The sequence below is a fragment of the Esox lucius genome, chromosome 5 (assembly GCF_011004845.1).
Source record: "Esox lucius isolate fEsoLuc1 chromosome 5, fEsoLuc1.pri, whole genome shotgun sequence".
NCBI classification, from domain to species: Eukaryota; Metazoa; Chordata; class Actinopteri; order Esociformes; family Esocidae; genus Esox; species Esox lucius.
Window position 1 is genome coordinate 34,477,951 of NC_047573.1, and position 24,507 is coordinate 34,502,457.

The 24,507-nt window shown below is 41.2% G+C and overlaps 1 protein-coding gene across 2 annotated transcripts in view; it reads right to left on the reverse strand.

The window, feature by feature from the left end:
* Positions 1-24,507, reverse strand: part of LOC105030609 (transient receptor potential cation channel subfamily M member 4) — a 194,322-nt gene that overhangs the window by 144,224 nt on the left and 25,591 nt on the right. For both annotated transcript variants that reach the window (XM_010904569.4, XM_010904570.3), the window contains exons 2-5: positions 23,779-23,840; positions 22,461-22,638; positions 14,176-14,356; positions 6,085-6,254 (exon numbers count right to left, since the gene is read on the reverse strand). In XM_010904569.4, the coding sequence (XP_010902871.1) occupies positions 6,085-6,254; positions 14,176-14,356; positions 22,461-22,638; positions 23,779-23,840 (591 nt within the window). The remainder of the gene's footprint in view (positions 1-6,084; positions 6,255-14,175; positions 14,357-22,460; positions 22,639-23,778; positions 23,841-24,507) is intronic.

The window sequence follows — 24,507 nt, forward strand, 5'->3', positions numbered from 1 at the left end:
GTATTTAATAATGTAATCAGTCTTAAATTGTCCAATTGCCGTTTGTCTTTCCCCGCCTTTGGAATCAGAGTAATTACACCCTGTTTCATACTAGTCATCAATTCTTTCCTAACTATACATTCTTTTAACGCTTCAAATAATATGATTCTCAAATCTTCCCAAAAATATTTATAAAAATTAACTGTGTTAATCTGAACCCGGGGATTTATTTGAAGACATTTTCTTAAGAACTGCGTCCAGTTCATCAATTCTAAGGTCAGAGTCACTGATCTTTTTAAAAGATAAATCAATCTGGGGGATTAGTGGACTAAGATTTTTAAAGAGATTATTACATTCTACTTTCAAGAACTGAGAAGAATATAATTTAGAATAAAACATGTAGACTTCATTTTCTATGATTTTAGAATCTTTCCTTTCCTCACCATTTACTAAAAGACTAGAGATGCAATTTTTTTTGTTCTTTTCACCTGATTCAATCCACCTCGCTCCCTGTGCTTTGTCAAGATAATGTTGATCTAACTTGTTCTGCAACTCAACTAGTCTGCTCTTTTCTTCAGAGATTAAATTGGTGTTGCTACAGCATGCATGTATTTCTTGTAAAAATTAGCTTTCCAACTCTTTTTTTTTTTAACTAGTACTTTACTAAACTGAATGCTTACTTCTCTAATTCGGAATTTGATGAATTCCCATTTATTACTATGACCAATAATCGCGTCATCATTTTGAATTCCGGTCCCGGATATTAAAAATCAATAGAGATAATATTGCTGGTGCTATGTCCGGCTTTGTCTATGTTTTTTTACAAGGTGTCTTCAGGATTTGCCCAAATTTAACATTAATGATGTACATCGAATAGTTAAATCTGCCTCCGAGACTCCAGCTAGCAAGAAGGAAAACGGGTACAAGATGTATATAGGAAACTACGTAGACAACTATGAAGGTAAGTGCCAAAGCTAAATCCAGGCTGGTACAAGAGAGCAGAGCAGCAGCACCGAATGGCATCAGCTTAGAAAAAGAAGAATAACATCCTCACATTTCCCCCTCAAAGATTTCAGTTTGTTTTTCAATTGAATTGTTGATGTTATAGATCACATTAAAGGTGGAAAAAGTTCTGACATGATTTATCTTTGTCTCATTCTTTTTTCATCACAAGAACCTGGCATTTTAACAGGGCTGTGTTGACTTTTTATATCCACTGTATATAAAGATCTTCAGGTTTCAACCACTATTAGAGAGAAGGTTGACCACAAATTTTAGCCACTACTTGCAGAAAAGTCTGTCTTGCAACTGAATGCATCCCCCTCCTTGGGTGCTAGTTCAGCTGTAACAAATTAATATTAAGAATTAGTATTTGTATTAAAAAAGAATGCATGGATCACCAAAGCATCTCCCTAACAACGCAAATAGTTGGTTGATGCTGCCTGAGACGGTCAGAGGGATGACTGTTTCAAACAGCTTGTGCTCCTTTACTCTCTGAATCATACTTTTTACATGCACCCTTAGCCTGGCAAATGGATAGGGTCTCCCTAACCTCATGCGCTGGCATCTGTGTGCGCCTCGGCCGAAAAGCTGGCTGACACAGCTTGCATGGAACAAGATCATCCATGAGGTAGCCCTCATCCACCATAAAGGCCATGATCAAGTATAAGTAAGGAAATTCCTGGCTGCCTAAAAATCTCATTGTCAATCACAGAACCAGCACACAAAGAGGATACAAAAGTGACAGCTCCATGTGCTAACATTCCCAACATGCTCTTGAAGGCACAGTCTAACTTGTAAGAAGAAAACACCTAACTCTACAGGAGTAGGGAAGATGGTGTCTGTCAGCAGAGTTCAGTGCAGTTGATCACAACCTTGGTGTCTGGATAATCAACTCAGGTTGCATGTTGGCTTTGATTTTATCCTTGGGGATCCATATCCATACTGACCCAAGCAGGAAGTTGAGGAGGTTGGCACAAGATGTGATTATCTAGCTCTCTGTTGACTGGTGAATGTAAAAAAAAAAAAAGCCCAAATCCTTCTGTTTCAGACCCAGCGAACAAGAAAAACGAATTTACTGGTGGCTAAACAAAAATAACTGTTTTAGTACAATATATTCCCCTTGCATTAATATTAGACTTTAACACAAGGAAAAATAACAGTATGAAAAATATTCCATATAAAGTTCTGTATTCAATGTAATTGTCACTCACTGCTTTTCGTCAAGGAACACTTATCTCAGATGTGTTTGCACTGGCGACTCTTAACTTGGTGTCTGCTGACCTCAATCAAATCCCAGAACGCCACCAGAAGGGTGTAGATTGCAAATCTACAGCAGGAAAGAGACCAGGAGCATTTGCTTTAAGGAACACCAAATAGCTTTGGATGACATGGAGCTGTCTGCATGCTTGAACTTCACACATTACTATGACTCCCCATCTTCTATAGGTATCAAGAAGCACAAGACTTGACCTCGCTAATGTTGCAGCCTGTATTAATCTTATCATCCTGATTCTATCAGATATTTATTATACTATATTATATTATAAATATATTATTATATATTTATTATATTTCTTGTTTTAATGCAATTCTGTTTTTTAAACAGTTTCAACACTGCAGTGCATACCTAATATTAAGACAATATTAATTAAATAGGCTTACTTTTGGTAAGATTTGGTTTCTTGAATAATACAGTAGGAGATATAGGAGGACTTTGGGATTGCTGGATAGTAAATCAATTACTGTACCTTATGTCTTCGTCAGATCCCAGTAAACTACTGTACACGAAAGTGGTGTTGTGTTGTCAGGTTTTCCAGCTTTGTTGGAAGCTTCTGGATTTCTTGTGCTTGCTCCTGGTTCGGCATTATTAAGGCCATATCCATAGCTGCGTGATCAGGGCCTGCACAGTGATAATGCGTCTAGATTGGATCAGAGACTGCCTATTCCATCGTTGTTAGCAAACATTTCGCCTCATTCATCTTCCTCTGTAGGGGAAGGGGGTTACAGTCACCTTTCCCAAACACCAGGTCTGTTTTGAATGTGACTATTCCATGCGAAGACGGTAGAAACCACACTTTTTTAGGTACCACCGTCCTCCAACTTTTCCCTCAGCGAAGTCACTGGCAATGAAATGTGTACTGCACATCTTTGTGACAGGTTAATGTCACGATGGACTGCCACCAACCACATTTTTCTGACCTCTTCATCAATCGGGAATAAATGTTCATTACTACCTCCTTCGAGCGGCAGAAATATAAACTAACTCATTGCAAAAAAAAAAAATAAGTAGTCTGATAAGTGTTCACGATAGCTAGCTAATAATGAAAACGATAACGTAAATGTTATGAATTGAAATCTATATTTAGCTGAAAACCCAACTAATTCCGCTTGGCACTGCCCCTAGTGGTCTGAAGCACTTCCATTGTGAGTAACTTGAAATGTTGTTGTGTTTCCCACCCGTGGGCCACCGTAGTTGCAACAACTAATCAATAAAAATCAATAACATTGATAATAAAAATAGTAATGATTAGTAGGGTCTACACAAGTTTGTAATGGTCCTGGCCTGAAGGGACCGTTCCGAATCATGTTTTCTGTGTGTCCTTGGTTTGTCATGTCCTTGTTTGGTCTTTCCTGTTCTTGTTTCAGGTGATCAGTTTATTCCTTTCACCTGTGTTTAGCCCCACCTGTTTTTGTTCTCCTTGTTAGTCTGTGAATTTAGTTCTGGCATTTTCGTAGTGTCATGTTTTGTGTTCCTGTCTCCATGATATATTCTGTAGTGCACGGCACTTGGTTTTGTTTTCTTTCTGTTTACATTAAAAGCTCAGTTTTCTACTCTGTGTTCTCCTCCCTTGAATCGTGAGAGAGTCACAGCCAAAAAAATATGAAAGATTGTGGAGCCTAAGATGGCGGAGGCTACACCGAAGGGAAGTTGCATATAACCAAAAACTTTACAAGTATGGGACCACTTCATGTTGATGAATTTAAAAAACTGTTTGTTGCAAAATTGGTAAAGGAGAACTCATGGCACAGAAGCACAATTGTAACGCGTGAGCATTTAAAGAGATGACAGTAGCTGTGATGACAGAAGATGAATATTGCTCAGCACGGCAAGTTAATATAATACAAGTTCATATTCATTGCAATATGAATTCATGGAGTTAAGTTTTAATTGAGAAATTGTTTATCTTGAATGCATGGCTGAGTTAATTTTAACGTCAGGTTTTTCACCACCATACTGGTAATCTGTATGAGCATGTTGAGTTTGTATATATAGTTGAGCAGCTCCGGCTAGCTAAGCATTCACGATGTTACTGATGAATTAACTGTTATGGAAATTTTGAACTAAGGTACATTTGAGAAATTTATTTTTCTATTGCCTGGTATGTAACTATTTTCTTTGATTGTGACAAATGTCTGTATAAATATCCGCATCACTAGGTTCTCTGACCATCTGTTCTTCTGCCTAGACAAAGGGTATCAGTCCTTTCTTCCTTAGGAATGTAGTCCTTGGGGGGAAGTAAGGTCAGTTGGCCCCTTTAGGTAAACACAACAGTAAACATTATGGCAGGAAGGATAATGTGGGGGGACAGCCCACCCTTTGGGTAAAACCTATGTGACACAAGTCAGATGGGCAGCATCTTACCACACCCCTTTTTCCACTATAAGTACTAATGATTGTCATGTATTAATTTAGACTGCTCGGGATTATTCTGTAAGTGTTTCACACGTCTCTCTATTTGCAAATAAACTATTAATTGTGCCAAGAGAATTTTGTCTCTGTACTTACTCCTTTAAATGAAATTGCCATCACAAAACCCATTAGTGTCAAAATTGGTGAGTTCTATATTTCTTTACAGTAGAAATGTTGAGGTATTTAAATGCAGTACAATTTGCAATAACGTTTACAGTATCAGTCAAGTCTGTCAACATGCTTTATGATATAATCCCTGGAATGCTTTTCCAACTAAAATATGATAACCCTTCAGTTTTTGCATTGTTTATATTTGTTTTATAACTACTGCCTACAGTTGTTTTACTACAGGCATTGTAAAAGGATAAGAAACACACAAAAAAGCTATTAAAACATGTGCATTTAATCCTGGAATTAGTACTTTTTCTGATTAATCAAAAAACTGAAGTAGTAATCGACAAATTTATTGAAATAGTTGTTAGTTGCAGCCCTAATTTCCACCATATACTAGTAGAAAAGTTCTAGTTATATTTTGAAGTATTGGGGAAAGATGTTATTAAAAATAGTTTGGTTTAGAAATGATTTATTATTGTAGGTGTACTCCATTCAGGGAAATTGTTTTGGTCCTAGCTGTAGTGCAGCATCCCTCCCCCCCGGATATCTTTAGTGTAATAAAATGTTGCCTTGATAATTTCATCAAAAATAAAAGCTAGCAGAGTCATTAAAATATAGCCAACAATGCTAATGTTACATATAGATGCCAACAACATTGGCTAGGTAGTAACATTATCTCATGTGGTAAACTAGACTCAGTCTTAGCTAGCGTTTCTAAAATATCTCAAATCTATATGGTGACAAACATAATAGTTTAGATATTAATAGTTTTCCTTTTTTAGAGTGTGTCCTGTTTTCAAGCCTCACTAGCTAATTAATTTAGACACTGTATATGCATTGAGTAGATTCTCAGTTGGGCATTTTTCTACAATTCCACTTCTAGCCAACAGAGGGCTTAATTTACCAATGGCAAATTAACTGCATCAATTTTTCAGCCAACAATGCCTTGTTCCACAGTATGGATTTTTCATTCAAACTGATTTATTTTTAAAACTTTATACAAAGCTGGTTTAGCAGCATAAAAAACAAGTATTTAACATATATTATGATTATCTGGTTGCTTTGTATCTGCCAAGAACTTAAAATGCTAACAGTCCCACTTTAATATTTTAGAGTCGAGAAGACAAATGTCTGACAGAATAACTAGTTATTGTTAAGTGATTTTCTGTGTGTATGTGTATTTTATATTTCCATTTTGTATTATGTTTTTTTGTCGTAAAATTGGGCTCAGCTTTAAGAGACCTGGGTATCAGTTGACTTCTCCATAAATGGTTTAATAATAAAAGTGTTTGTTTTACCTGCGGATTGACCAGCTGCTCACGGTTTTTGACGAGGCCCCAGGGAGCGATGCCAAGAGCCACCACCTTGTTGTGAGAGACAGACGAGGCAGCAGCCGCATGATCCCTTACCGCCTCCCCTACACACCTTCCAACACCTTCACGCAGGCCTTCCGTCAATATCCACGCTCCTGAGGCAGTTGTGTGTGTAAGAGTTTGTGAGAGTGAAAGAGTAAGATACACAAGAAGAGAGAGAGACAGAAAGTAAGACAATTACTCTCATTCAACTCTTAAATGTAATGTTATCGATGCTTGCATCAACAATAGCTTTAAACTTAGAAAGCAGTGGGTGCCATATGTGAATGTTAATCCACTGCAGATAAAAGACCAACAAGTAGAGTAGAAATTATGAATCATTTCATACGTTAATAAAAAGGCATGTTTCTCCAAAATGTAACACTTTTTTGAAGGCAGTGTTCTGGAGCAAAGCATAAAACTAGTAGATTTTCTGGATTTCTTTGGCTGGGAATGGAACAAATTTGGAGTACAATAGCCATTTCCTCTATCCTGAAATGGCATTGCCAAGGACACGCACCACCACATTGACACGATCACACCAACTATCTGTTGTTCTCCAGAAAAATAATTCAGATACCTATGAGAAAACCATAAAATATGCTTACACTGACTCTGGTATTGCTGGGAGAGAAAGCAGTCACACAAGGAAAAGGTAATGAGGTAGTGAGAGTAAGAACAGTATTCCTTAGTCCTTCAGTGTGTCTTGTTGCTTTCAGTAAAAAAACAGTCGCAGTTGCCTATAAGGAAATGCCTATGAGGAAATGCTTGCTGCAATCTTCAATACCTCTGAAACCATTGGGAGTTGTTACAATAAGACAATGTCATAAAAACGTAATGTAATTTTTTTTCCAGAGCCAACACCCATTAACAATTATTGCAATTACAATCTTTACTTAAAAATACACTCACCTAAAGGATTAATAGGAACACCATACTAATACTGTGTTTGACCCCCTTTCGCCTTCAGAACTGCCTTAATTCTACATGGCATTGATTCAACAAGGTGCTGAAAGCATTCTTTAGAAATGTTGGCCCATATTGATAGGATAGCATCTTGCAGTTGATGGAGATTTGTGGGATGCATATCCAGGGCACCAAGCTCCCGTTCCACCACATCCCAAAGATGCTCTATTGGGTTGAGATCTGGTGACTGTGGGGGCCATTTCAGTACAGTGAACTCATTGACATGTTCAAGAAACCAATTTGAAATGATTCGAGCTTTGTGACATGGTGCATTATCCTGCTGGAAGTAGCCATCAAAGGATGGGTACATGGTGGTCATAAAGGGATGGACATGGTCAGAAACAATGCTCAGGTAGGCCTTGGCATTTAAACAATGCCCAATTGGCACTAAGGGGCCTAAAGTGTGCCAATAAAACATCCCCCACACCATTACAACACCACCACCAGCCTGCACAGTGGTAACAAGGCATGATGGATTCATGTTCTCATTCTGTTTACGCCAAATTCTGACTCTACCATCTGAATGTCTCAACAGAAATCGAGACTCATCAGACCAGGCAACATTCTTCCAGTCTTCAACTGTCCAATTTTGGTGAGCTTGTGCAAATTGTAGCCTCTTTTCCTATTTGTAGTGGAGATGAGTGGTACCCGGTGGGGTCTTCTGCTTTTGTAGCACATTCGCCTCAAGGTTGTGCATGTTGTGGCTTCACAAATGCTTTGCTGCATACCTCGGTTGTAACGAGTGGTTATTTCAGTCAAAGTTGCTCTTCTATCAGCTTGAATCAGTCGGCCCATTCTCCCTGTCTTGACCAGGACCACACCCCTAAATGCATTGAAGCAACTGCCATGTGATTGGTTGATTAGATAATTGCATTAATGAGATATTGAACAGGTGTTCCTAATAATCCTTTAGGTGAGTGTAGAAGAAACGACTGTTCGACAAATCAAATCAAAAGCGACTAGCGACAAATCTAGTGACATGAATTTAGCATATTTTTCATAATTTCATCAAGTCTCCCGAAGAGAAACGGTATCTCTCTCTCCCCTGCCTGTGCCTGCTGTGGACTTGTGTGTGTGTGTGTGTGTGAGTGTGAGAGTGAGAGAGACTTGTGAGAGAGGTTTTCAAGCCCGCAGGGCACTCTTTTGGAGTTTAACTCTGAAAAGACCAGTTAACCAAAGTTAACCACAGGTTCCCGTTGATCTTATGATGGACATGTGTTGTGATATAAACAAAGGAACCGTCAACGGCGAAATAAAAGCCTCTTATTAACGATAGCGGTCTGAGAGACCTCCAGCTTACAGTGAGGTAAGCGCAGGGCTGTCCAACCGACGAGCTAGCGGCCGGGGCAGGCACTAGCTGGCTGTCGCATCACTTCATGGAGCTTCTCAACTCCGAAAACTTTGAAGCAAATTGTCAATTCCTAAAACGTTGTCAGAAGTGAATTTAATGATTAATAAGATGGCGAAAAATGTTTTGTGGTGTTTGGATACTCGAAAGCACGTATCACTCTGCAGTTACTGTGCTCAACGAGCAGTGGGTGCTGCCATGAGCCCCTCCCCCGTCCAAAAGCACTCACAGGTGGTCAGTCTCTCAGTAGCCTCGCGCAGCAGTGAGGACACTCACACCACTCCGCGTCCAGGCTGCAAATGAATCACGCATGCGCATGGCCGCCGCCATTCCCGCCCTGGTTAAATGTAAATGTTTCTTCACTCTCACACAAAAATAAATCACTGCATTCACTCCACTCTAGTCTCTTGCCAAGTTCGCTTGTGCCATCTCTCGTTAGTCTAGTTGTTATCCATCGATATCACTTTTCTTCAAAACCTAAACAGTCTTTTTAAAGACTTCCCACAAAGTATTTTTAAAGACTAATCACACAAACAGTCTTTTTAAAGATTATCCCCATCTCAGCCATAGCCAGTAATTGTTTCTTACCCCTCTGCCTTTTTCACCGTGTTGCAACACCCACGCGAGACACACACCCACCCACCCACCCACTCACTCACTCACTGACTCACTGACTCACTGACAAAGAACTACAATCGTTAAGTCTTAAAATAAAATTTGCATTGCCCATAAAATCATTATTTTGTTTGTTGTATTAAAGATCGTGCCTTAGTCCCGACTGATTAGCCGCCGATACTAGTCTCTCAACATAGCCACACACACGCACACATCTTTACATCATAGCCTAAACTTTATTGAAAACACAACCAATCCACATCCAAATTATTTCAAAATCAAACAAAAATGGAGAGATTTCTAGTGAGGACCAACAAGGCACCTGACGCACCACCTGCTGCAAAAAAGCTTCGAAGGTACGATGAAGCATACCTGCAGTTTGGGTTTACAGTCACGGCTGTTCTGAGACCTCAGTGTGTCGTGTGTGCCGAGGTGCAGGCGAACGACAGCTTGAACCCCTGCAAACTAAAAAGGCACCTTGAAACAAAGCATGCTGGCATTACGGATAAATCGGCTGAATATTTTAAAAGAAAGCTTGATGGCCTCCATCAGCAACAGGGCACCAATTTCAGTTCACAGCTCTGTGTCTAAACAGTGTTTGGAGGCATCGTATGTAGTGGCCAAAAGAATAGCTAATCTGGGTATACTGCATACAATTGCAGAGACTCTCATTTTACCGGCCGCGCAAGACATGTGCAGAATAATGATAGGAGAGTGCAGCAGCCAGGCTCGGTGCAGTACCACTATCCAATGACACAGTCGCTAGGAGAATTTCAGACATGTCTAATGATATCAGAGAGCAACTGATAGAGGTCATAAAAAAGAGTCCTTACTACGCGCTACAGCTGGACAAATCCACTGATATTGATGGGCAGGCACAGCTCCTCACCTATGTCAGGTATCTGCGGGACAAGGCGATTGAGGAGGATGTCCTGTTTTGCCGGCCTCTTCAGTCGTACACTACAGGAGAAGCCATCTTCAATGTCCTTGATATTTTTCTCTGTGAAAATGGTTTGACTTGGGACCGATGCGTTGGCTTATGCACGGATGGTGCGCGGGCAATGACGGGCCATGAGTGTGGCCTAGCTGCTCGCGTTCAGCAAGTAGCTCCACTTGTGAAATGGACACATTGCATGGTCCATCGCAAAGCACTAACTGCTAAAAAAATGCCAGTTCTCTTTGACTCCGTGCTGAACCAATCTGTGAAAATGATAAATCTCATCAAATCACGGCCGCTAAACTCTTGCTTGTTTTGGGGTCCTTGTTTGGGGTTAGGGCATGAACAGCTGCTTCTGCACACTGAAGTTCGCTGGCTCTCCAGGGGGCGGGTGTTACAGTGGTTGTATGAGCTGCGAGAGGAGGTGGAGAGTTTTTTGACAGAAATCAAATCAAATCTGGCGAAGCATCTGGATGACACTTTGTGGCTTGCGTCTCTGTCCTATTTGGTCGATATATTTGACTGCTTGAATGGCCTCAACCTGTCTTTGCAAGGCCGCAAAACTCATATTTTGCTCCTTGCAGACAGAGTGGATGCCTTCACACAAAAACTGGACCTCTGGCATGGCCGCATCAGTCGAGGGAACTGCGACATGTTCCCCAGTCTTGCAGACTTTATCACTGATGCAGGCACGTCACACGATTTCTCCTCTCTATTTCAGTCAGCGTCTGAGCACCTGTCAGCAATGAGAGAAGAATTTGCGACGTACTTTAAAGAGGATTATTGCTCTTTTGCATGGGTTCGTGATCCATTTGTGTGCACAGCAAACGAGCTGTCAATTGATATGCAGGAACAGCTTATTGAGCTGAAGAGTGACAGTAGACTGAAGGAACTCTTTACCTCCTGCCCTCTTTCATCATTCTGGGCAGCATTGATGCAGGAATACCCTCAACTCTGTGACATCGCCTTGAAGATTCTCCTCCCTTTCGCGTCAACATATTTGTGTGAGGCAGGATTCTCAAAAATGACTGCACTCAAAACGAAATACCGCAATCGGCACAAATCGAGGATGATTTGAGGCTATGTTTATCAGACGTTGCGCCAAGAATTGAGGATCTTTGCAAGGCAAAGCAGGCTCAGGTCTCACATTAACATCGCCTACCTGCAAGCTTCTGTAAAAAATGCAGATGATAGGCCTACTATTAGGCCTAGTAATAATAACAATAATAGAGCATGCATTCATATCAGAGGTCTGGTGCCAATTCCCAATTATAGCAATAGCCTAGTAATGATAATAGGCCTACTGATGATGATGATGATAATAATAATACCAACAATAAAGCATGTAACCTCATAATTATATAGCAATAGCCTAGTAATGATAATAGGCCTACTACTACTCATAATAATAATAATAATAATGCCTGCAAGCTCACATTAGAAGTCTGGTGCTAGTGCCAATTATAACAATAGCCTAGTAATGATAATAGGCCTACCTACCGTTACTGATGATAATAACAATAATAATGTGTGGGCCTAAAAATAATAGCCTAGGGGGCTATTTATCTATCTATCTATGCAAGGTGTAGTGGGGGTGGCGACGGGAAGGGGGGCCCCAATTGCAATGAACCAGCTTTGGGGGGGCCCAGTTTGCAAAAGGTTGAGAACCCCTGGTCTAGCGCATTACATACATCTAGGAATTTCAAAACATACAAACGCATGAACAATGCAGAAAATGCAGAATAAAGCAGAATAATAACTAATACAACAATAGCCTACAGTAGTGATACAATATTTAATATTGTGGTAGATTTTTATGTTATATTGCTCATCCATTATTTATATTACCTATTATTATAATTGTGGTGGTTGTTACTGAGGCTGTTTCGGTTGTACACTCTTAAAATTGATGTGTTAAAAATTAACACAAAATATGTGTAAAAGGATTTGTAACACATTTTGTGTTACTACAGACACATGATGTGTAAATGTTGTTTACACAATTACTGTGTTAAACACGTTTAGTCGTATATGCTTATATAAAAGGCACATAATCTGTTGCAAATACTCAACGGGCGATTTCAACTTGAAAGATTGGATTTATGTATCAGGTTGCAAATGTGAAAAAAGCATTTTAACTCGCTGGGGGGAAACAGCTGTTGTGACGACGCAAATTATCTTGCTGCGCCTGCGCAGTGGCGTTCTTTTCCAACCGACGCCGCGCCGACCTAACAAGCCATCAGAAACGCGTCATGTATGCCTCAGGTGAGTGAATCTAATTAAACGTGTAAAATAATACATATTTCCCCACCTAGCATGAGAAATAGTTGTGTTAAATGTCCAGGAAACATAATTTGTTTGTTTTAACCTTTTTTATGCCGTTTTCATGTTCCGTAGCCGACTATGTGTTTTGTGTAGCACTAACGTCAGCACTAACGTCTCACGCTTTGCCAAGCTGTTTAGGGATTTATTGATTTAAGACTTAAAGGTTACTATACATCATGGCAGCTTAAGTTTGAACTCCTAACAGTCTTTTACCAAAAACTATGCAGTGGTTAAAAGGACGTTGTGGCTAATAGTTTTGTGTGGTTTAAAAAGCGCGCCTCTTTGTGCTAACGTTAGCTAACTTACATTGCTTGTCACTGACTATTTCAAATTTAACTTCTTGATAGCTCCTACACTTAACGTTTACATTTTCTCATTATTAAATTATTACTTTTGTATGATTACAGCATTATAATGTGGTGTTATTATATCTTTTATCTAGGTAATGGAAGACGAGGGGCAAATCACGTTTAACGTTACTCTAACGGTTTTACACAGAGTTCTTGCGACTGTCTTCATTGACGGCAAGCAAACATGGAGAAAACTATTCACAGTTGGAAGTGTTGGAGAACTGATTAACTCAGCCAAAACTGAGCTCTCTCAACAAGTATCTGTTGATTAATGATGATTTGATATGTGAGTACAAAATATGAACTATTTGTGTATGGTTATTTATTTGACTACAATTTTTAAGTTCATCCGTATATTTGTTCTATTTGAGAACAAGATGAGAAAGTTTTCTTATTTTGGAAATGGTTTCAGACTTTGTTCTATTTGAAGTCTATTTTACAGTACCTAACAGATATGAGTTGATAACAGATATTAATTGATGTACGTTGTCATTTTCAAAGTGTTTGATTAATGTTTTATATCATTAATGTTATTTAAAGTGTTTGATGAATGTTTTATATCATTAATGTTAAGAAATGCTTTTTTTATCAACAGTTTTTTTTACAGAATGAATTCCATGTTAAAACCAGAAAAAAAGCAGAATAAACAGTATGTAAACAGTATTTGATGTTTCCGTGTGATTTCATGATAACTGTACATATTGTATTCTGATCTAGCTTTTTTAATACTATTTTATAATAAATATTTAATAATAAATAAATAAAAAAATCTATAACACACAGTTGTGTTAGATGTATACAAAAATAACACATGAATGTGTTAACTAAAGTAACACATTTGTGTGTGTGTGTTCACAACACATATTCTGTGTTGTATTTAACACAACATGTGTTGTCCCTGAGCACACTCAGAACATGTGTTGAAAATGACACATGTTGTGTTGTTTTCAACACATTTGTTTTAAGAGTGTAATATTCGTGTTAATGATGGTCTTATTGTGAATCAAGCATGATCTTATTTATTGATGTTGGTTAACACGGTCTCCATCCAGAAGTGAGTGTGATCGTAAAGATATGACAAAGATAATATTGATGAATACCAGCCCTGTCGGTGAAATTATCGTACGATCATTTTAAGATCAAATTTGATCATACAGATGTTTCATGTATGAGGGCCATTGTTTATATACTCAAATCTGGGCCTCAAAGCCTGTTCCACTCTGTTTTTCTCCCAAACCTCTACTCAGGGACTTATTAAAACCTGGGACATCTAGTGAGAGCAATTAATGGTGAAGAAGGATGGAAAACCAGCTCCAGACCTCATAGCGGTCCTAGTGACAGTTAGCCCGATGTTAACTGTCACTAGGAACTAGGCAATGTTGACAGAACTTAAAACAATGTTGGTAGAATATGGATCACATCTGTATTCAGCCATCTTAATTTGTACACACCATTAAAAAATGTAAAAACTCAAAGCAGTTGCAGTACATTCATACCTGTGCTTTGAGATGCTTTGACCAGTCCCTGCCTCAAGACCTCCCGTACCCACATCTTGACCTTTGCCCTCCCCTCCCCACCCACCACTGACACAACCAGGTTTGGCAGGGGCAACCCCCAGTCGGCCGTCAATAGTTTGTAGGCGATGGAAGGAGGGGTGTCACATGAGAGACGGAGGAACTATTGGGGGGAGAGAAAGAGAGACAGAGAAAATGGCAAGTCAATAATAGAAAATGTATAACAAGAAAGAGTGGACAGCTTTAATTCAACCTCATCCTGTCTCATTGTGACGATCTAGTGGCTTCCTGGGTGCCTTTGAGTTCAATTGAGGTACAACCCCATTTCCAAAAAAAGTTAGGACGCTGCGTAAAATGCAAATGAGAACAGAATGCAATGATGTGCAAATCATTCATGCATATATTTATTCCCTATAATACATGTCCATTTTGAATTTGATGCCAGCAACACTTTTCAAAAAAAATTCACCACTGTGGTGAACACTAAAATGTTTACCAATGTGTTGCATCAACTTCTTTTAACAACATTCAATTACTGTAGTTGTGAAAGTGAAATGTATGCCCATTCTTGCTTAGTATCGCATTTCAGCTGCTCAACAGTTCGGGTCCTCTTTGTCCTAGTTTTCGTTTCATGATGCGCCAAAAGTTTCAATAGGGTGACAGGTCTGCACTATGGAGCTACATTTGTGCTCATAAGTTTGCATACCCTGGCAGAAATTATGACATTTTGGCACTGATTTAGAAAATATGACTGATCATGCAAAAAACTGTTGTTTATTGAAGGATAGTGATCATATGAAGCCATTTATCATTACATAGTTGTTTGGCTCCGTTATAAACCATATAACAGACATCACCCAAATTGTCCTGATCAAAAGTTGACATACCCTTGCATGTTTGGCCTTGTTACAGACACACAAGGTGACACACACAGGTGAAAATGGCAATTCAAGGTTACTTACCCACACCGGTGGCTTTTTAAATTGCAATTAGTGTCTAAATAGTCAATGAGTTTTTTAGCTCTCATGTGGATACACTGAGCAGGCTAGATACTGACCCATGGGGAGCAGAAAAAAACTGTCAAAAGACCTGCGTAACAAGGTAATGGAACTTTATAAAGATAAAGAAAATGATATAAAATTATATCCGAAGCCTTGCAAATACCAGTCAGTGCTGTTCAATCATGTATTAAGAAGTGGAAAATTCTGGGATCTCTTGATAATAAGCCAAGATCAGGTAGACCAAGAAAGATTTCAGCCAAAACTGCCAGAAGAATTATTCAGGATACAAAAAAAAACCCACAGGTAACCTAAGGAGAAATAAAGGCTGCTCTGGAAAAAGACTGTGTGGTTGTATCAAGGAGCACATTACGATGAAACTTGAACAAAAATTTGCTGCATGGTCGAGTTGCCAGAAAGAAACCTTTACTGCACCAATGCCACAAAAAAGCCTGGCTACAATATGCTCAAACACACCTTGACACGCCTCACAGCTTCTGGCACACTGTTATTTGGAGTAGCAAGACCAAAATAGAGCTTTACGGTACACTTCAACTGTGAGAGACGGAATTTTTAAAAAAATCCAGAAAATAACTTTGTATGATTTTTAAATAATGAATGTGCATTTTATTGCATGACATAAGTATTTGATCACCTACCAACCAGTAAGAAATCCGTCTCTCACAGACCTGTTAGTTTTTCTTTAAGAAGCCCTCCTGTTCTCCACTCATTACCTGTATTAACTGCACCTGTTTGAACTCGTTACCTGTATAAAAGACACCTGTCCACACACTCAATCAAACAGACTCCAACCTCACCACAATGGCCAAGACCAGAGAGCTGTGTAAGGACATCAGGGATAAAATTGTAGACCTGCACAAGGCTGGGATGGGCTACAGGACATTAGGTAAGCAGATTGGTGAGAAGGCATCAATTTGGGGCAATTATTCGAAAATGGAAGAAGTTCAAGATGATGGTCAAACTTCCTCGGTCTGGGGCTCCATGCAAGATCTCACCCCAGGGGGCATCAATGATCATGAGGAAGGTGAGGGATCAGCCCAGAACTACACGGCAGGACCTGGTCAATGACCTGAAGAGAGCTGGGACCACAGTCTCAAAGAAAACCATTAGTAACACACTACGCTGTCATGGATTAAAATCCTGCAGTGCATGCAAGGTCCCCCTGCTCAAGCCAGCACATGTCCAGGCCCGTCTGATGTTTGCCAATGACCATCTGGATGATCCAGAGGAGGAATGGGAGAAGGTTATGTGGTCTGATGAGACAAAAATAGAGCTTTTTGGTCTAAAATCCACTCGCCGTGTTTGGAGGAAGAAGAAGGATGAGTACAACCCCAAGAACACCATCCCAACCGTGATGCATGGAGGTGGAAACATCATTCTTTGGGGATGCTTTTCTGCAAAAGGGACAGGATGACTGCACCGTATTGAGGGGAGGATGGATGGGGCCATGCATCGCGAGATCGTGGCCAACAACCTCCTTCCCTCAGTAAGAGCACTGAAGATGGGTCGTGGCTGGGTCTTCCAGCATGTCAATGACCCAAAACACACAGCTAGGGCAACTAAGGAGTGGCTCCGTAAGAAGCATCTCAAGGTCCTGGAGTGGCCTAGCCTGTCTGTATGGAGGAGTGGGACAAAATCCCTGCTGCAGTGTGTGCAAACCTGGTCAAGAACTACAGGAAATGTATGATCTCTGTAATTGCAAACAAAGGTTTCTGTACCAAATATTAAGTTCTGCTTTTCTGATGTATGAAATACTTATGTCATGCAATAAAATGCAAATTAATTACTTAAAAATCATACAATGTGATTTTCTGGATTTTTGTTTTAGATTCCGTCACTCAGAGTTGAAGAGTACCTATGATAAAAATTACAGACTTCTACATGCTTTGTAAGTGGGAAAACCTGCAAAATCAGACCAGGCAACATTCTTCCAGTCTTCAACTGTCCAATTTTGGTGAGCTTGTGCAAATTGTAGCCTCTTTTTTCTATTTGTAGTGGAGATGAGTGGTACCCGGTGGGGTCTTCTGCTATTGTAGCCCATCCGCCTCAAGGTTGTGCGTGTTGTGGCTTCACAAATGCTTTGCTGCATACCTCGGTTGTAACAAGTGGTTATTTCAGTCAAAGTTGCTCTTCTATCAGCTTGAATCAGTTGGCCCATTCTCCTCTGACCTCTAGCATCAACAAGGCATTTTTGCACACAGGACTGCTGCATACTGGATGTTTTTCCCTTTTCACACCATTCTTTGTAAAACCTAGAAATGGTTGCGCATGAAAATCCCAGTAACTGAGCAGATTGTGAAATACTCAGACCGGCCCGTCTGGCACCAACAACCATGCCACGCTCAAAAGTACTTAAATCACCTTTCTTTCCCATTCTGACATTCAGTTTGGAGTTCAGGAGATTGTCTTGACCAGGACCACACCCCTAAATGCATTGAAGCAACTGCCATGTGATTGGTTGATTAGATAATTCCATCCATCCATCTTCTTCCGCTTATCCAGGGCCGGGTCGCGGGGGCAGCAGTCTAAGCAGGGATGCCCAGACTTCCCTCTCCCCAGACACTTCCTGCAGAACTTCCGAGGGGACACAGAGGCGTTCCCAGGCCAGCCGGGAGACATAGTCCCTCCAGCGTGTCCTAGGTCTTCCCCCGAGGTCTCCTCCCGGTGGGACGGGACCGGAACACCTTCCCAGGAAGACTTTCCGGAGGCAACCGAAACAGATACCCAAGCCACCTCAGCTGACCCCTCTCGATGTGGAGGAGCAGAGGCTCTACTCTGAGCTCCTCCCGGGTGACCGAGCTTCTCACCCTATCTCTAAGGGATCGCCCAGCCACCCTGCGGAGAAAGCTCATTTCGGCCGCCTGTATCCAGGATCTTGTCCTTTTGGTCATGACCCAAAGCTCATGACCATAGGTGAGAGTAGGAATGTAGATTAACCAGTAAATCAAGAGCTTCGCCTTGCGGCTCAGCTCTTTCTTCACCACGACAGACCGACACATCGACTGCATTACTGCAGAAGCTGCACCGATCCGTCTGTCAATCTCCCGTTCCATCCTTCCCTCACTCGTGAACAAGACCCCTAGATACTTAAACTCCTCCACTTGAGGCAGGCACTCGGAAGTGAGCCTGCCCCCAACCTTAAGTGGGCAAGCCACCCTTTTCCGACTGAGGACCATGGCCTCGGATTTGGAGGTACTGATTTTCATTCCCATCGCTTCACACTCGGCTGCAAACCGTCCAAGTGCATGCTGGAGGTCCTGGCTTGAAGGGGCCAACACGACAACATCATCCACAAAGAGCAGAGACGAAATCGTGTGGTCCCCAAACCTGACACCCTCCGGCCCCTGGCTGCGCCTAGAAATTCTGTCCATAAAAATTATGAACAGAACCGGCGACAAAGGGCAGCCCTGCCAGAGTCCAACATGCACAGGGAACAAGTCTGACTTTCTGTCGGCAATGTTGACCAAGCTCCTGCTTCGGTCGTACAGGGACCTGACAGCCCTTAGCAAAGGACCCAGGACCCCATATTCCCGAAGCACCCTCCACAGGATGCCACGAGGGACACAGTCGAATGCCTTCTCCAAATCCACAAAACACTTTTGGATTGGTTGGGCAAACTCCCATGAACCCTCCATCACCCTGTAGAGGGTATAGAGCTGGTCCAGTGTTCCACGGCCTGGACGAAAACCACACTGTTCCTCCTGAATCCGAGGTTCTACTATCGGCCGTATTCTCCTTGGAACACACCCTCCGGTCCCCCTTCTTAAAAAGAGGGACCCCCACCCCGATCTGCCATCCCAGAGGCACTGTCCCCGACTGCCACACGATGTTGCACAGGCGTGTCAGCCAAGACAGCCCCACAACATCCAGAGACTTGAGGTACTCAGGGCGGATCTCATCCACCCCCGGTGCCTTGCCACCGAGGAGTTTCTTGACCACCTCTGTGACTTCAGCCCGGGTGATGGACGAGTCCACCTCTGAGCCCTCATCCTCTGCTTCCTCAATGGAAGACGTGACGGCGGGATTGAGGAGATCCTCGAAGTACTCCTTCCACCGCCCGACGACATCCCCAGTTGAGGTCAACAGCTGCCCACCTCTACTATAAACAGCATTGGTAGGGCACTGTTTCCCTTTCCTGAGGCGCCGGATGGTTTGCCAGAATCTATTTGAGGCCAGCCGATAGTCCTTCTCCATGGCCTCACCGAACTCCTCCCAGGCCCGAGTTTTTGCCTCCACAACCACCCGGGCTGCAGTCCGCTTGGCCTGTCGGTACCCGTCAGCTGCCTCAGGAGTCCCACAAGCCAACCAGGCCTGATAGGACTCCTTCTTCAGCTTGACAGCATCCCTTACTTCCGGTGTCCACCACCGGGTTCGGGGATTGCCGCCTCGACAGGCACCGGAGACCTTACGGCCACAGCTCCGAGCGGCCGCTTCGACAATGGCGGTGGAGAACATGGTCCACTCGGATACATCCCCCCCATATTCAAATATGCCCAATATATTGATTATATAAATTATAAATAAAATAAAAATTTGCAGTGGTATGACAGGCAACCATGCACTGCTGTCCAAAATATTCATTAGCAAATGTGAACATAATCATAACTAAACTTTTTATTATTACTACTGGTTCTAGTTTTACAATATTACGTCAGTTTTTCGTGTGGATTGTCCAAGTGGTGTTGCCATACCCAAGCAGAAGCTATTTGTAGACTGCTGTTGGTAGGTACAATCAATGTCAAAGCTGTACTGTCACTGTTTCATTAGCTGACTTTCAAATGTATTGTAAAACTGTACTTGTCAACATGTTTACAGAGGGCACAGCCGAATCAGGTCTCACTGAGTTCCCTGTTAAAATAAAGTTAAAATTGAAAAATTAAAGTGGAAAAATAGAATGTAATATGAGTGTTATGTAGGCTATCTTCCTGTCAATTGTGAGTATAACATCAACACGTCATTTTTCCCTGGAACTGTAGGAAATAAATAATATTTAGCAAAAAGGTGTCAGTAATTGCATGGAGAGAAAACAAAAGTTTTTGGTGAAAGCAGGCCGATTTGCAAGTGTTAATCAACCAATCATCACTAACATGATCTCATCTTCATCCGCTTATCCGTATTGGGTCGCGGGGGCAGCAGCTCCAGCAGGGGACCCCAAACTTCATTTTCCCGAGCCACATTTGCCAGCTCTAACTGGGGGATCCCGAGGCGTTCCCAGTGTCGAAATATAATCTCTCCACCTAGTCCTGGGCCTACCCCGAGGTCTCCTCCCAGCTGGACATGCCTGGAATACCTCCCTAGGGAGACATCCTGGGGGCATCCTTACCACATGCCCGAACCACCTCAACTGGCTCCTTTCGACGCAAAGGAACAGCGGCTCTACTCCGAGTTCCTCACGGATGGCTGAGCTTCTCATCCTATCCCTAAGGGAGAAGCCAGCCACCCTTCTGAGAAAACCCATTTCAGCCGCTTGTACTCGCGATCTTGTTCTTTCGGTCATGACCCAGCCTTTATGACCATAGGTGAGGGTAGGAAGGAAAATTGACTGGTATATCGAGAGCTTTGGCTTCCGGCTCAGCTCTCTTTTCGTCACAACGGTGCGGTAAAGCGAATGCAATACCGCCCCTGCTGCTCCAATTCTCCGGCCAATCTCCCGCTCCATTGTCCCCTCACTCGCAAACAAGACCTTGAGATACTTGAACTCCTTTACTTGGGGTAACACCTCATTCCCTCCCCGGAGGAGGCACTCCATCGGTTTCCTGCTGAGAACCATGGCCTCAGATTTCGAGGTGCTAATCCTCATCCCAAATGCTTCGCACTCGGCTGCGAACCGGTCCGGTGAGTGCTGAAGGTCACAGACCGTTGATGCCATCAGGACCACATCATCCGCAAAAAGCAGCGTTGAGATCCCCAAGACACCGAACTGCACCCCCTCCCCACCCCGACTACGCCTCGATATCCTGTCCATAAAAGTTACAAACAGGATTGGTGACAAAGTGCAGCCCTGGCGGAGGCCAACCCTCACTTTGGACGTACAGGGATTGTACAGGGATTGGATAGCCCTCAAAAGGGACCTCCTCACCCCATACTCCCGCAGCACCTCCCACAGTATCTCCCGGGGGACCCGGTCATACGCCTTCTCCAGATCCACAAAACACATGTAGACAGGATGGGCATATTCCCAGGCCCCCTCCAGGATCCTTGCAGGAGTAAAGAGCTGGTCGGTTGTTCCGCGACCAGGACTAACATTATCTATCATAGCTAAGTTACCTAGAATGTTAATTAGCCACACATTCACCCAGTGACCAACATTGGTGCTCATGTGTGTATTCAACTAACGTTACTGTCTTTATTTTGTTAGATTTGTCAGAAAGCTCACGTGAAATCAGAGTAGTCAGTCATTAATGATGCGCTGCATGTATAATGTATGTAGACATTAGTCTTTTTAATTGATTTCATGTTCGTATTGTATGCTGCATAGTTGTACTTGCTTATGATAAATAGCATTATTAGTGTAAGCATTTAGTGGATGCATTAGTGCAAGCAGTTTTATTAGTCAGCTTTCATTCACAGTGAGTGTCAGTCTTGAGCAAGAGGAAGGGTGGCAGTGACATTAATCTGTTTTTTTGGGCAGCCTCAGAAAATAAGTAAGCTGAGAGGAGTGAGAAAATAAGTAACAGTCTTATGATAGAAGTATACAGTAGCAAAAGAGGTGAGTCAGTGTGTATTGATAAAATAATCACTGCCATTCGATCAGAAATAGTTAGTAATCCATTCCTGAACAACATGGCAAGAAAAACCACTTGTTTTCTGATAATATTTATTTCATGTTCACTCTGGTGAAAAGAGTAAAAAGCGAGAGCACCAGGATGTCAACAGGGCAAGGAGAGCATGTGACATAGAGTTGAGTGAGAAAAGGAGCAAATATTGATGACTGTTCTGATTTTGCCGTGTTGGTGTTGTTCCTACGACATCATAATTATTTTGGCACAAATTAGGTTAGGCTAAACATTTTCATCCAGGCACGTACACTGACAGCATGACTCATCGTGCAGCTTAACAATGTGTATGTTTTGGGCCGTATAGTCCAGCCCTACAACAAAGCATTGCCTTATTCATCAATGGGATATCACAAAATGAATTAAAAAACAACACGTTATTAAGGCCTCCCTGGGACAATAAGCAGACAAAACATACACACACAGACCTCAACAATTGAATGAACGTACACACGTAAACACAAACACACACTTTACTATGTCTCCTGCTTGCGCCTTCAAACTCCAGCTCTCCGAAGGCATCGGTGGGGTATGCTGAAGAATGCTGGATGCTGTCCCAGTGGCTGACAATGGCTGTGCTGAAATAGTCCCCCAAAGCCACCGCCTGATGGGTGTCCCGAGTAGCCCCACACTGACACATCCTGCCATTACTGAGGTATGTAAAAGAATAGGGCAATCAACAGCAGCATAGTGAAATATTCAATGCACACATTATTACATTAAATATAATTAATTTTGTCTGACAGTCTGAACAAAACTAACAGCAATGAGTGCAGATATTTTTATATTTAAGAAGAAAAAAAACGGTCATAACCAGTGTTAATATTGGCATTCTTTTTTATTTAGTCTAGTCTCTATTTTGACAAAAATAGAAACAACCTAAAGACTTCCATGTACACAAACATACACAGCCGTGTTCTACCAACACATTTTTCTGCATAAATAATATTGGATGATTATCTTCTCAAATTGGTAGAACACATCAATCTGTAGCAGATAAAGGGCAAGAATTTATGCAAAAACATTCACTGACTGTGAGATGAAAAGTATTTTAACAAAGTATTTTTTAAAACATTTGAAACAACTCAAACCCTATTAAATCAGTTACAACAGCTTTCACTGGTAATCAGAAGAAAACATTTAATTAAATCAAAATTGTATGAATGTAACAACTACAACATATTCATCTTTTAGTGGGGCAATACACATTTTCCACTGGGGATTGCATACACATAACTCCAAAATAGTTTATGGGACCTATACACTATATCAGTTAAGGCTGATAGAACATATAATAATGTTTTGTTTACAATGTTGATATAGCCTACTATTATTAAGAATATAAGTGCAGCGTTGTGCAAAGTATGTGTGTCATCTAATTAAAATCAGCAGGTCGAAAATGCGTCCTGCACACACATTATCGTTCGAGCAGTTTGATTGATATGGATGAAGATGCTAGTTTGAAATGTAAAGATAAGGGAAGATCAGAAGATTCAAAACATTTCAATAGTTAAATTAGGGTATACCCACTTTTCAAGGTCCCACCAAGTGAAAAAGTAATCATTGCAAATGTTACTCTGCCTTACTTTTTAATGAACGAAAATCATCAGTTTCATCCTTATATTAAGCAACATTATCATCATTAACATTATATGCTCAACATCAATTTAATTAGCATTACCATATGTACACAGTCATTAGCCTCGTAAGCTGCATTGTCTTTAGCAAAAAGTAAAAGGATGAATGTAAAACATAAACAGCACTGAAAGACAAATACGATTTGACTTTACCTGAAAGATGCCTCAACAAAGGTTGTGCACACTCGTTTCTTGATAGCTTTGGGTATCCAGCTCTGAAATTATAAAACTGTTTGTTCATAACAATTTTGGTTATAACAATCTTATAATTAACACTAGAACCACCAGGACTTTCAGACCCCCAGCATCCACCAGAGCCAATACCTTTTGGCATCATTAGCATACAAATCATCCCTATTAGCATGGACATTCTCCTCCACAGCATCACCATCCAGCCACTGCATCAGTTAATCTACTGTGTTGTTATCAAACTATATAGTAAACGATATACTTCTAAAAAAGAATGAATTACAGAATCTGTTTGTATTAAATGTCTTATGATTTTGAAGAATACAAGAATGGGGTTGAACTGAACGTCTTATTATTAGAAAACAAAAAAAATATATATAATTTAAACTCAGGCTATAGAATTCTCAAAATAAAAGGTAGCCTACACCACACCTAAACTAGAATTTTGGTCAAATCTTAATTTTAACTTACATTTAAATGACACTTTAAATTTGAAATGGTTACCGGTTTCACAGTAAAATTCCACGGTTAGCATTACCACTTCTAATTAAAATTTTCATTAAAACCGTATGAAAAACCACGGTAAATACTGTCTGGCATCAACCAAAGTTAGCAAAAGTCTGACGCAGCCGCAGCATGCAACATGGGGTTTTCTTTTGTGTGAAAACATGGCAGAAGGCAGTGACAGCGCTC